At 38.4% G+C, this 12,791-nt stretch overlaps 1 protein-coding gene across 6 annotated transcripts in view; it reads left to right on the top strand.

Moving 5' to 3' along the window:
- The window catches only part of LOC145341960 (calcium uptake protein 3, mitochondrial-like), a 177,398-nt gene extending 169,022 nt beyond the window's left edge, over window positions 1–8,376 (top strand). For all 6 annotated transcript variants that reach the window (XM_080187109.1, XM_080187083.1, XM_080187100.1 and 3 more), the window contains 2 exons: window positions 57–125; window positions 6,982–8,376. In XM_080187109.1, coding sequence (XP_080043235.1) covers window positions 57–125 — 69 coding nt within the window. In that variant the 3' untranslated portion in view covers window positions 6,982–8,376. The remainder of the gene's footprint in view (window positions 1–56; window positions 126–6,981) is intronic.
- The last annotated feature ends 4,415 nt before the right edge of the window (window positions 8,377–12,791 follow it).

Genomic DNA, 12,791 nt, shown 5'->3' with positions numbered 1-12,791 from the left:
ATTGTCTACTACTTATTGACAATGTCTCTTTTGCTTTTCTACCTTGCATCCAACAGGGATACAAGTCTACACAGGGATATCCCAGTTTCAAAGTCTGCCTTAAGAAAGAGTTTGTCAGCAGATAAGTATGTTCAGTTTATTTGCATTTCATTTCATGAAGTGATACTTAGATTGCTTGTTGAAAATAAATGCTACTGTCTTTTGTTTAAAAACTTGCCATAAACACTTGAAATTTCGTCAAAGGTTTTTTGCTCATTAACAATTGGTGGCCATAAGCACATTTAGCATTAGGAACAGGTTCTTTCTGTTTCTCAAATGGGGCATGCTTCTGACGTAGATGAAATTTAGATTACATGTTTTTTGTGGCAAAGGAGCTGAAGTTCCAACTTCTGTCAAACTTATATGCTACCAGTTTGGAAATAAGCAATCAATGATTTTAGCTGTTATGATATAGATATTTATGCTTCAAAAACATTTTTGCAACTAATGTAGATAGAGGCTTGTCCTCCACCATGCTTCCTGAAGTCGATGAATTTATCCTTCATTTTACAGACATCGAGGGAGAGATTATTGTTGTTACACCATTTCACTAGATTATCTATCTCTTTCCTGTACTCTGTTTCATAGATCTGATACACTACGGTGGTGTCATCAACAAACTTGAAAATTGAGTTGGATGGAATTTGGCCAGGATAATGAATCTATCTAACAGCTGACAAGTCCCTAGAGCCTAATGGCCTGCATCCTAGGATCTTAAAATAAATAACTGCTTAGATATTAGAACATTGAACAGTATAGCACAGTACAGGCCCTTCGGCCCTGATGTTGTGCTGAGCTTTGTCCAAAACCAAGATCAAGCTATCCCACTCCCTATCATTCTGGTATGCTCCATGTGCCTATCCAATAACCGCTTGAAAGTTCCTAAAGTATCCAGCTGCACTATCACAACAGGCAGTCCATTCCACACCCCAACCACTCTCTGAGTAAAGAACGTACCTTGGACATCCCTCCTATATTTCCCACCATGAACCTTATAGTTATGCCCCTTAGTAACAGCTACATCCATCCAGGGGAAAAAGTCTCTGAACGTCCACTCAATCTATCCCCCTCATCATCTTATAAACCTCTACTAAGTCACCTCTCATCCTCCTCCATTCTAAAGAGAAAAGCCCCAGCTCCCTCAACCTTTCCTCATAAAATCTACCCTCCAAACCAGGCAGCATCCTGGTAAATTTCCTCTGCACTCTCTCCAATGCTTCCACATCCTCCTTATAGTGACGTGACCAGAACTGAACACAATATTCCAAATGTGGCCTTACCAAGGTCCTGTATAGTTGCAGCATAACCCCATGACTCTTAAACTCAAACCCTCTGTTAATAAACGCAAACACACTATAGGGCTTCTTCATTGCTCTGTCCACTTGAGTGGCAACTTTCAGAGATCTGTGGATATGAACCCCAAGATTCTGCTGTTCCTCCACATTCCTCAAAACCCTGCCATTGACCCTGAAATCCGCATTCAAGTTTGTCCTACCAAAATGAATCACCTCGCACTTTTCGGCCCAGCTCTGCATCCTATCAATGTCTCTTTGCAGCCTACAACAGCATTCCACCTCATCCACTACTCCACCAATCTTGGTGTCATCAGCAAATTTACTGACCCACTCTTCAGCCCCCTCTTCCAAGTCATTGATAAAAATCACAAATAGCAGAGGACCCAGCATTGATCCCTGTGGTACACCGCTGGTAACTGGTCTCCAGTCTGAAAATTTTCCATCCACCATCACCCTCTGTCTTCTATGCAATAGCCAGTTACTTATCCAATAGGCCAAATTTCCCTCTATCCCACACCTCCTTACTTTCTTCATGAGCCTACAATGGGGAACCTTATCAAATGCCTTACTAAAATCCACGTATACGACATCAACTGTTCTACCTTCATCTACACACCTAGTTACCTCCTCAAAGAATTCAATCAAATTTGTGAGGCAAGACTTACCCTTCACGAATCTTTGCTGAGTATCCTGGATTAAGCTGCATCTTTCCAAATGGTCATAAATCCTATCCCTTAGGAGCTTTTCCATTAACTTACCAACCACTGAAGTAAGACTAACTGGCCTGTAATTACCAGGGTCATTCCTATTTCCTTTCTTGAACAGAACAACATTTGCCACTCTCCAGTACTCTGGCACTATCCCCGTGATGTGGGTATGCCGGCGTTGGACTGGTGTAAACACAGTAAAAAGTCTGACAACACCAGGTTTTAGTCCAACCTATTTATTTGATAATATACTCGCAAGCTCTCCATTCACCTGACGAAGGGGCTAACCCGAAAGCTTGCGAGTATATTATCAAATAAATAGGTTGGACTAAAACCTGGTGTTGTCAGACTTTTTACTATCCCCGTGAACAGTGAGGACCCAAAGAACAAAGCCAAAGACTCTGCAATCTCATCCTTGCCTCCCAAAGAATCCTAGGATATATACCATCTGGCCAGGGGACTTGTCAACCCTCAGGTTTTTCAAAATTGCTAATACATCTTCCCTCAGAACATCTACCTCCTCCAGTGTATCAGCCTGTATCACACACTCATCCTCGAAAACGTGGCCCCTCTCCTTGGTAAACACTGAAGAAAAGTATTCATTCATTGCCTCACCTATTTCTTTTGACTCCATGCACAAGATCCCACTACTATCCTTGACTGACCTTACCCTGGTCATTCTTTTATTTCTCACATAAGAGTAAAAAGCCTTGGGGTTATCCTTAATCCAACCCGCCTAGGACTTCTCATGCCCCTTCCTAGCTCTCCTAAGCCCATTTTTTAGCTCATTCTTTGCTACCTTGTAACCCTCAAGCGACCCAATGAACCTTGTTTTTTCATCTTTACATATGCTTCCTTTTTCCTCTTGACAAGACATTCAACCTCTTTTGTGAACCATGGTTCCTTCACTTTGCCTGACAGGGACATACCTATCACGGACACGCAGTATTTGTTCCTTGAACAAGCTCCACTTTTCATTTGTGCCTTTCCCTGACAGTTTCTGTTCCCGTCTTATGCTCCCTAATTCTTGCCTAATCACATCATAATTACCTCTCCTCCAATTATAAACCTTGCTGTGCCATATCGACCTATCCCCCTCCATTCAATAATGAAAGACATCGGATTGTGGTCACTATCTCCAAAATGCACTCTCGCAAACAAATCTAACACTTGGCCCCATTCATTGCCCAGTACCAAGTCCGATGTGGCCCCACCTCTTGTCGGCCTATCCGCATATTGTGTCAGGAAACCCTCCTGCACACACTGTACAAAAACTACCCCATCCGAACTATTTCACCTCTAAAGGTTCCAGTCAATATTTGGAAAGTTAGTCATCCATGATCACCCTATGGCCTCCACACCTATCCATAATCTGCTTTGCAATTTCCTCCCCCACATCTCTATTACTATTTGGGGGCCTGTAGAAAACTCCTAACAATGTGACCGCTCCTTTCCTATTTCTAACTTCAGCCCATATTACCTCAGTAGGCAGATCCCCCTCAAATTGCCTTTCAGCAGCCGTTAAACTACCCTTGATTAATAATGCTACTCTTCCACCTCTTTTACCACCTTCCCTACTCTTACTGAAGCATCTATACCCCAGAACTTCCAACAACCATTCCTGTCCCTGTTCTACCCATGTCTCTGTAATGGCCACAACATCATAATCCCAAGTACCAATCCATGCTCCAAGTTCATCTCCCTTATTCTGGATGCTCCTTGCATTGAAGTAGACACACTTCAACCCACTTTCCTGTCTGCCAGTACACTCCACAGTGACAATATTAGATGCTTTAGTTGTAGTCTTCCAAAATTCCCTGGATTCTGGAACGATCCCATCAGATTAGAAAATGGCAAATGTAATTCTTCCATTCAGAATTATTATTAAGGGGGTTATAGCATGAGACTTGGAAAATGATAATCCAATTAGGCAGAAAAAGCATGGTTTTGTGAAAGAAAAATTGTTTCTGGCATTTTTTGGAGTTCTCTGAAGGGGTAACAAGAAATGTGGATGAAAGGGAATCTGTACATATGGAGTACTTGGGTTTCCAGTAGGCACTTGATAAGGTACCACAGAAAGAAATTACTTGACAATTTAAGAGTTCCTGGTGTAGAGAGTAACATATTGGCATGATTAGAGGATTGGTTAGGTAATAACAAGCAGAGAGTTGGGGAAAATATGTTATTTTCAGTTTAGCAAGCTGTAACTAATGTACTAGAAGAATCAGTGCTGGGGCCTCGATTATTTATAATCTATATTTATTTATTATAATCTATTATTTATAATCTATATCAATAACTTTGATAAACAGAGCAAATATAAGGTTTTGCATTTGCTGATTACACAAATGTGTAAGTTGTGAAGAGGACATAAGTAGTTTGTAAAGGGATAGAGATAGGTTAAGTGAATGGATATAAATTTGACCATTAAGTATAATGTTGAAAAATGTGAATTGTCCACCTGAATTGAAATCATTCCAGCCATTCATACTGGTGGGATCTTCTGTCCTACAGATGGCACACCCATACTGTGGGTTTCCCGGTGGCAAGGGGTGTATTCATCAGGAAACTCCATTGACAACAATGGGATCAGAAGATCCCAGCACCAGCTAATAGTGGGCTGCCTCCCGCCACCGCAAAACATTGCTTGGTAAATTCCACTCTGCATATTCTTTAAATGAAGAGAGATTGCAGAGCTGTACAGTACAGAAATGTCATAGTACATGAATCACTCAAAGTTAAGAAAATTTTCATTGGCAGAGAGGTTATCTGACAGTTTTCGCCCCTTTAAAAATTCACTTCCACCAGAAATGTATGAGCAGTTTTTTTTTATTTTTTACGCTCACAACTTCACATGCTCACAAGCTGATGCTCAGTTTGTCTTTTGTCAGAATCACTCCGCTCCTGACATCATTACAGCCTTGGTCCAAACATGGACAAAAGGGTGGGTGCGACGGAGTTGAGGAGGAACTTCTTCACTCAAAGGGTGGTGAATCTCTGGAATTCTCTGCCCATTGAAGTGGTGGAGGCTGCCTCGCTAAATATTTTTAAGAAGCGGGTTGATGGGTTCTTGATAAGAGAGGGGATTAAGGGTTATGGAGAGAGGGCGGGAAAGTGGAACTGAGCCACGACAGATCAGCCATGATCTTATTGAATGGCGGGGCAGGCTCGAAGGGCTAGATGGCCTACTCCTGCTCCTATTTCTTATGTTCTTATGTTCTTAGTATGAATGGAATATAAATGTAGACAAGTTCTGATACAGTTGTACAGGGCATTGGTGAGACGACAGCTGAACACTCTGATCTCGCCCGGAGCTGAGATTTTCCTGTCCCGCTATAGTGAATGGAGATTTGGTTGAGCACCAAACTCTCCTTTATCACTGGCATGATAGGGGGACATACAACAGCAGAAAATTCTGGCCCATATCTGGAATAGTGCTCAGTTCTGGTCATCTTATTTAAAGGATATAATTGGATTAGACACAGTTAAGAAAGGATCGATTGATTTATTCTTGGGTTGAAGGTATTATTCCTTTAGGAAAGGTTAGAATTTGGGACCTATGTTTTTGGGTTTTAGGAGAATAAGAAGTGATCTAATTGAAATGTATAAGAACTTGGGGGGACAATAGGTTAGATACTGAGAGGATATTTCCCCTTATGGGAGAAACTGGAACTAGTGGACACAGTTTAAGAAAGAAGGGGTCTCCCATTCAAGATGGAGGGAGGAGATTTTGTTTTCTCTCAAGAGGATCATTAGTCAGTGGAATTCCCTTCTCTATAGAGCAGTGGCCTTCCGACCTGACCCCAAGCTGTTTCCCATATTGTGATGGGCGGATAAAGGGTCAGGCAGCCTGCCCGCCTTGAAACCCACTTAAGCTCTTAATTGGCAATTAAAGGTCCCTTTAAGAATAAACCAGACGTTGCTTCAATGTGAATAAAGAGCAGGTCATGTTCACTGAAGCTTTTCCCCAGTTGGGGGATCCTCCCTAGACAGGGAGAGAATCCAGAAGGGAAGAGTGGAAACAAGAGTTGTATGGAACCACAGTATAACAAAACGGTTGTGAACCATCAGAATATCTTTTGCTGCCTAATTTGGTAAATAGGTATTCACCAGGTGAACAACATGGACTTCGGTAGTTCAAGAAGATGGTTCATCATCATCTTTTCAGGGACAGTTGGGAATGGGAAATAAATGTTGACCATGCCAGCGATGTTCATTATCCCATGAACAATTTTTAAAGATCAATTTTGCTGCTCTTTATCCTTGCTTTAATTGTGCTAATCTTAATTGATCAAACGGAAAACAAAATGACTGACATGATCATTTTTAGAAACAACAGTCTGCATTTGTATAGCAACTTTAATAAAGTGGAACATTCCAAGGTGCTTCACAGGATTATTGTTCCAGAAAATTTGACTGAGTCAAGTAAGGAGATGTTAGGACAGGTAGCAAAAACTTCCTTTAAAGGGTAGGTATAAAGGAGCCTTTTAAAAGTATAAGAGAGGGTGAGAGAGGCAAAAAGGCGTAGGTGAAAGAGTCCAGAACTTGTGGCTAGGCAGATGAAAGCACAGGTGCATTATAGAGTAATTAAAACCAGTGATGAATAAGAGGCCAGAATTGGAGGAACACAGAAATCGCAAAAGGTTATTGGATTGGTGGAGGCTACAGAGATGTGGAAGAGAGAAATCATGGAAAAAAAATTAAAAACGAGGACAAACATTTTAAAATTAAGGTGTTGTTGGGAGAGCCATTGTAGGCAGCAAGCACAGGGCTGATGGGTGAACAGCATTTAGTATGCGCTAGGATGAAGGCAACAGAGTTTTGGATAATCTCCAGTTCATAGAGCTAGAAGATGGAAGGTCAACAAGGAGACCAATGAAGTCTACAAACTGTTTGAATATTGTTTAATCGTATTTATTTTTCTTATCTTTCCAAAACAGGTGTTCAAGTAGCCTGATCCAAATGTATGTGTAAGGAATGAACAGTTTTAAGCAGCTTTGAAAAAAATGTAAAGTATGCTTCTTTTGATGGTTTGAAAAATAGCATAAAAACCTCAACTTAAGGTGAATGTTTCCTGGTAAAAGAGTTTCGTGCAAAAAACCCAGAACCAACCTTATTTGAATTGTATGATTAGTAGGAACTCCATTACATTGCAGTAACTATTCAACTCACTGCTCAAGCTGTTCAAACTCGAATTTTGACCTGATTGTTAATAGGCATGATAAGCATGTGTGATTACAAGCATTTTATATAACGTCTATGCTTCACAATTGAAAAACTTGCTAGTACAGTATATGGAATGAGTAATCAAGGATAATAATGTGTTCTAAAATTTCACATGATCATGAGCACCATATTTACCTATTAATAAAATTTAATGTTTTCAGTTAGCCTAGCATGTCATTAAAAGTATAGACAGAATTTGCTTTTGAACAATCCTCTTAAGGTTCATCTGGCTTGTGTTGATGTGAAAAATAGACCTACAGGCATTTATAAACACTTCTTTTTTTATAGTTTGAACTATTATTTTTATGTATTTCAATATACACAACTTATTTATTGATAAATCTATTGAGCTGGATAGCATAGATACATTTAAGGGGGAGCTAGATGAAATATCAAGGAGAAGCAACAGAAGGATATGCTGAGAGATTCAGATGAAGATAGGTACAAGGGTGGTCATGTGGAGCATAAATGCTGGCAGACCAGTTGTGCTGAATGATCCTTTCTGTGTGGTAAACTGTAATTCTGTGTAATTTACATAAATTCAACTCAGGAAAGGATGGAAGTGTTGAAATTAATTTGAAAGAGAATATTGACAAGTTACTGGTGCTGTTTTATATCTGAGTGAAAGCTGTCAGTGGATATTGTCTCAGTTAGTTCTAAAATGATGTTGGTACCTAAGCAAAGCAAACTTCACTTTTATTAGCTTATTTTCTTCCAACATAAGCTACATTCCATTTATTTTTCATCTATTGTATTGAGATATGTTGTGCATTTCATGTGGGTGTGAAAACAATCATAGTGTGTATACTTTCAATTAGTTTGTAGTACCGTATAATCATGCAGCATTAAAGTATATGATTCAAATTCAGAATGGGCTACTATTATCATAGTTACAATTAATACAGTAGTTACATCAATGATTCAAAAGCGGTTCAACGAAGTGCTGGTTAATATAAAGAATGTCATTTAAACACACTTTTGTGGCTTCAATTACGTATGTTAGAATAAAACACAACAGCTTTATTTTCAAAAAGATATAACTTTGGTTTTAAATTATTTGCTGAATGTATCATGTATTATTTTACAGACAATAAAATTATTGAAAACTATTTTGTTGTATTCCACTTTGAAAGCTAATAATCACATGACTGAAAAACATTCTGGTGCTCAGCTTTGCTAAAATTTGCAACAAATAACCAAATCATCCTTCACTACAACTGCTACCCACCTTGTCAATTATGCTGGTATTAAACGAGCAGTCTGATACTAGAAATAGACAGAAAAAGGTCAAGTGTGCCAAAGCAATATTCTGATATTTTGTGTTATCTTGATAATGAATCTCTACATACATTTTCAAATTACTATACAAATATTTTAAGGGCATCTTTATCATTAGATTAACAATTCCAGCAGTCAGGATTAGCAGCTTTTAAATGCTTATTTTGAACAGACAGCACTGTTAATGTGACAGTAGTTTGTTCCTTACAGAAGTAATGCATCATATTATGCAAATAAATGACGGCTATTTCACACTTTAACAATAAAGTACAACTTTACAACAACTTTGTATCTACAATTTTATAAAACATGCTTAAGATGCAAATAACTTTGTTTTTCCCCTTCACTGTATTTATAAATCTCAATTATTTAGATAATACATTTTATCTTACCTTGAATTTTCAATATTTACTAATATTTTGGTTTTCTTGTCTACTCCATCTCCAAAACCCTTTATCTCAGTTGAGCAGTTGTTTTCCTTATGCTGAAGCTTTTGTTCATGTTGCTATGCACCCAAGAAGATTTTCTGTTGGTCTCCAACACATTTTTCAAGCCCACCATCAACTGATCTCATAAACATCCTCTTCTGGCCCGAGTGCAATTATCAATTTCCTTCGGCAACCAAACAAACTATACGCCTTGAACTCAGAATTTATATTTAAAATTTTATATTTATAAAATCATGAAATTTTTTTGTTTGTCCTGGCACTCCTATCCCACCGCTGTTTTTTTTTCCTTTATTGCCCTGTACCAGTGGATGCAAAAAAATATTGTGGGTCAACAAAATCAAAGTAAAAATTCTAACTTCCATGATGCATACCTCATGCATGTAATATATCATTAGGAGTTGTGATGAAGGATTGTTTTCAAAAAGATTGTGACGTCACATTAGTCATCATACAATAGTCTGAGTATTGTGATTTCCTGGAATAGGCTGAGTGTCGCAACATCAATGATTCAACTTTCTGTGACAAATGCACAGTAGTTTCCCAAAGAGCTGAAAATTTGCGACATTTAAAAATACAGGTTAAAATTTACAACTCCAGAACGAAAATAAAACCTGAATCCAAAGCTGCATGGCAACAAGCAGACCTCCATGTGGGGAAACTAATCTCAGTGAGATCTAACTTTAATTTCACTATCTTTTTATGTTTCTTATGTTATAAATGTTGTTTATATGGTTACTTTTCAGCTGAAGTAGAACTTCCAAGACAGAAATTGAAACCATGCTGAAAAATAAATACCATTTGATGTACGTTTGAACTGGTTGCTACTCTGTGGAATATTGCTTGTTGATTATTTCAGTGAGTTAGTAAAGCTACTGTGAAAATAGAAATGTCTTAGCAACATATTTTAAATCACCACACTAATTCCATGTTTAAAGAAAAAGACCCATTGTGTAATGAAACGTAAGCTCAACAACAACATGGAAATGTTTGTAAAGTGAAGATATTGCAGGCTACTTAGCATTTAGGAGAGATAGAAAAAGGAAGAGTAACCTGATAATAGAAGATACTTGTTACGTTCTCAATGTAATAAGTTTACCAAACACAGTTTCTCTTTCATAAAACCACATAAATTCTGCTTAATTATATTATGATTTTCTAAATATCCCTACTATTTCCTTAAGAATGGATTTCAACATTTCCTAATAAATTTTGTGCTAACAAGCTGAAAGTTCCCTCCTTCCTTGAATCAAGGTGTTACATTTAGTACTTTCTACACCACTGGGACCTTTCTAGAATGTACTCAATTTTGGAAGATTACAACCAATGCATCCACTATCTCTGCAGCCATTTCTTTACGACCCTAATAGCAGGTCTGTCCAGAAGATTTGTCAGCCAATAGTTTTCCTATTAATTTTTCACAAGCCTTGGTAATTGTTTTAAATTCCTCCTTCATTTTTGCCCCTTGCTTTTCTATTTTTAGCATCTTCTACCATGCACACACACAAAATATACAAACAGTTCAAAATCTTTGCCGTTTCCTTGTTTCTTGTGATTTTATATTTCTTCCTAGTTTACTCTCATGTTCTAATTCTTTTATTCTTTGTTGGTTTCTAAATTTTTCACAATCTTCTAGGCTACCACTAATCCTTGCAGAATTGTGCATCTTTTGTTTGAATTTGACTCCATCCTTACCTTTAATCATTAACCATAGATTGTCCATTCTTCTCATAGATTATTTCTTTCTCAATAGATTATTGCAAAATATCTTTCAACCCCTGTTGTTGTTTTTCTACTGTCTTTTAGTCTATTTTCTCAATCTACTTTAGCCAACTCCATCTTCATACAGTGGCATAGTGGTTAGCACTGCTGCCTCACAGCACTAGGGATTCGAATTCAGTTCTGGACTTGGGTGCCTGTGTGGAGTTTGCAAATTCTCCCTGTGTCTGCATTTCCTCCCACACTGCAAAGATGTGCAGGTTAGGTTGATTGGCAATGCTAAATTGACCCTTAATGTCAAGGGGATTAGCAGGGTAAATACATGGGGTTACGGGGATAGGGCCTGGGGTGGGATTGTTGTTGGTGCAGGTTCAATGGACCAAATGGCCTCCTTCTGCACTATAGGGATTCTATGATACCTTTTGTAATTGCCTTTATTTAAGTTTAAGATACTTTTCAGACTCAGGTTCCCCACCCTCAGACTGAATATGAAATGATACATTCTGATCACTCTTCCCTGGAGGAGCCTTTATTATGAGATTGTAAATTAACTCTGTCTCATTACACATTACCAGGTTTAAAATAGCTTGTTCCCTGGCTGGTTCCACAACCATTGTTTTAAGAAAGTGTCCCAAATAGACTCAAACTATGAGGGAGATGGAGTATAAAAGTAGATATATTTTGGAACAACTGTACAGGGTATTCTAAAATACTGCATGGTTTTGGTCTCCTTATTTAATGAGGATTTCACTTGCTTTAGAAGTTGTTGGGGAAGATTCACTGGGTTGATTCCTGGCATGCGGGTGTTGCCTTTTGAGGTAATGTTAAACAGGTTGGGCCTATACTCATTGGAGTTTAGAAGAATGAGAGGAGATCTTATTGAAATATATAAGATTCTGAGAGAGCTTGACAGGGTAAAAGCTTTGTGGATGTATCTAAATAAGGAGCACAGTTTCAAAATAAGGGGTCTTCAATTTAAGGCAAAGTTGAGGAATTTCTTCGCCGAGAGCCATTTATCTTTGGAACTCTTTACCACCAGGGTGTAATGAAGGCTGAATATATTCAAGGTTGCATTAGACAGATTTTTGATCTTCAAGAGAATTGAGGTTATTGGGAGCAGGCAGAGAAGTGGGATGAAGGCCATGATCTTAAGAAATGGTATTGTAGGCACAAGGGGGCATCTTCCTATTTTCTGTGTTTTCATGCATGGTCTTATGAACTCAACCTCAAAGCTACATTTGTCTGTTTTATTTGTTGATGGGAGGCCCCTATCTGTCCATCTCCAATGGCCAAGCACATTGAAATCTACTGATTTCCAGCATCCCTGTATCTGCAATTCTCAGAGATATGATTGATGAAGGACCATTTCTGCTCCTTCCTGTTTTCTGTGCTCTGCAAGGAAGACCTATGAATGAGGGTAATGGCTTGTAGTGAACAGAGGGGTGGACAGTTGGGGATATTAGACTCCATTCTCCCACTTCCAGAATCCATTAAGTGTCATTTTGGAAATGTCGCTTTAAATACTGGGACTGAAATAACTCGTGTCTTCATCATCCTCACTAAACCTAATTAGTTAGGAAACCCAGAGGTTGAAAGAAATGTCTGAGTTAAAAGGCCTTCAGTAAGGGCAGTCCAATTTTGCATTAGGAACTTGCCCATAATCATAAGGGGGTTAAGCAATCATTTTGCACTGGAAAAGTTAGCACTGTGCCACCAAATCTCAGTGCCTATGTCTCAGATATTAAAAGCATAGATGGTTTTACCATGATGGATATAGTAATTCAAGTAAAGCCAAGTATTTACATAATGTAAAAGATGTTCCACAATGCTCACAAACAAGCATAAGGAGACCAAAATTGAGCTAGAGAGATTAACGTAGAATGACTGAATGTTTGACCGAAGAATTGGATTTTGAGAAGATTTTTAATGGTGAAGAGGGCAAAGGTCAGAATTCTGAAGAGTAGAACCAAAGTGACTGAAAGCTATGCTGCAATGGTGAGGTGTAGAGAGTCAGGAATGCATAAGATGTCAAAGCCAAAAGAACTGAATATTTGAGGAAGATAAGGGGCTACAAGAAATAA

The sequence above is a fragment of the Carcharhinus amblyrhynchos genome, chromosome 1 (assembly GCF_965287045.1).
Source record: "Carcharhinus amblyrhynchos chromosome 1, sCarAmb.v2.hapA, whole genome shotgun sequence".
Classification (NCBI taxonomy): domain Eukaryota; kingdom Metazoa; phylum Chordata; class Chondrichthyes; order Carcharhiniformes; family Carcharhinidae; genus Carcharhinus; species Carcharhinus amblyrhynchos.
The sequence above is the reverse complement of the archived record's forward strand: the minus strand, read 5'-3'. Positions and strand labels throughout refer to the sequence as shown.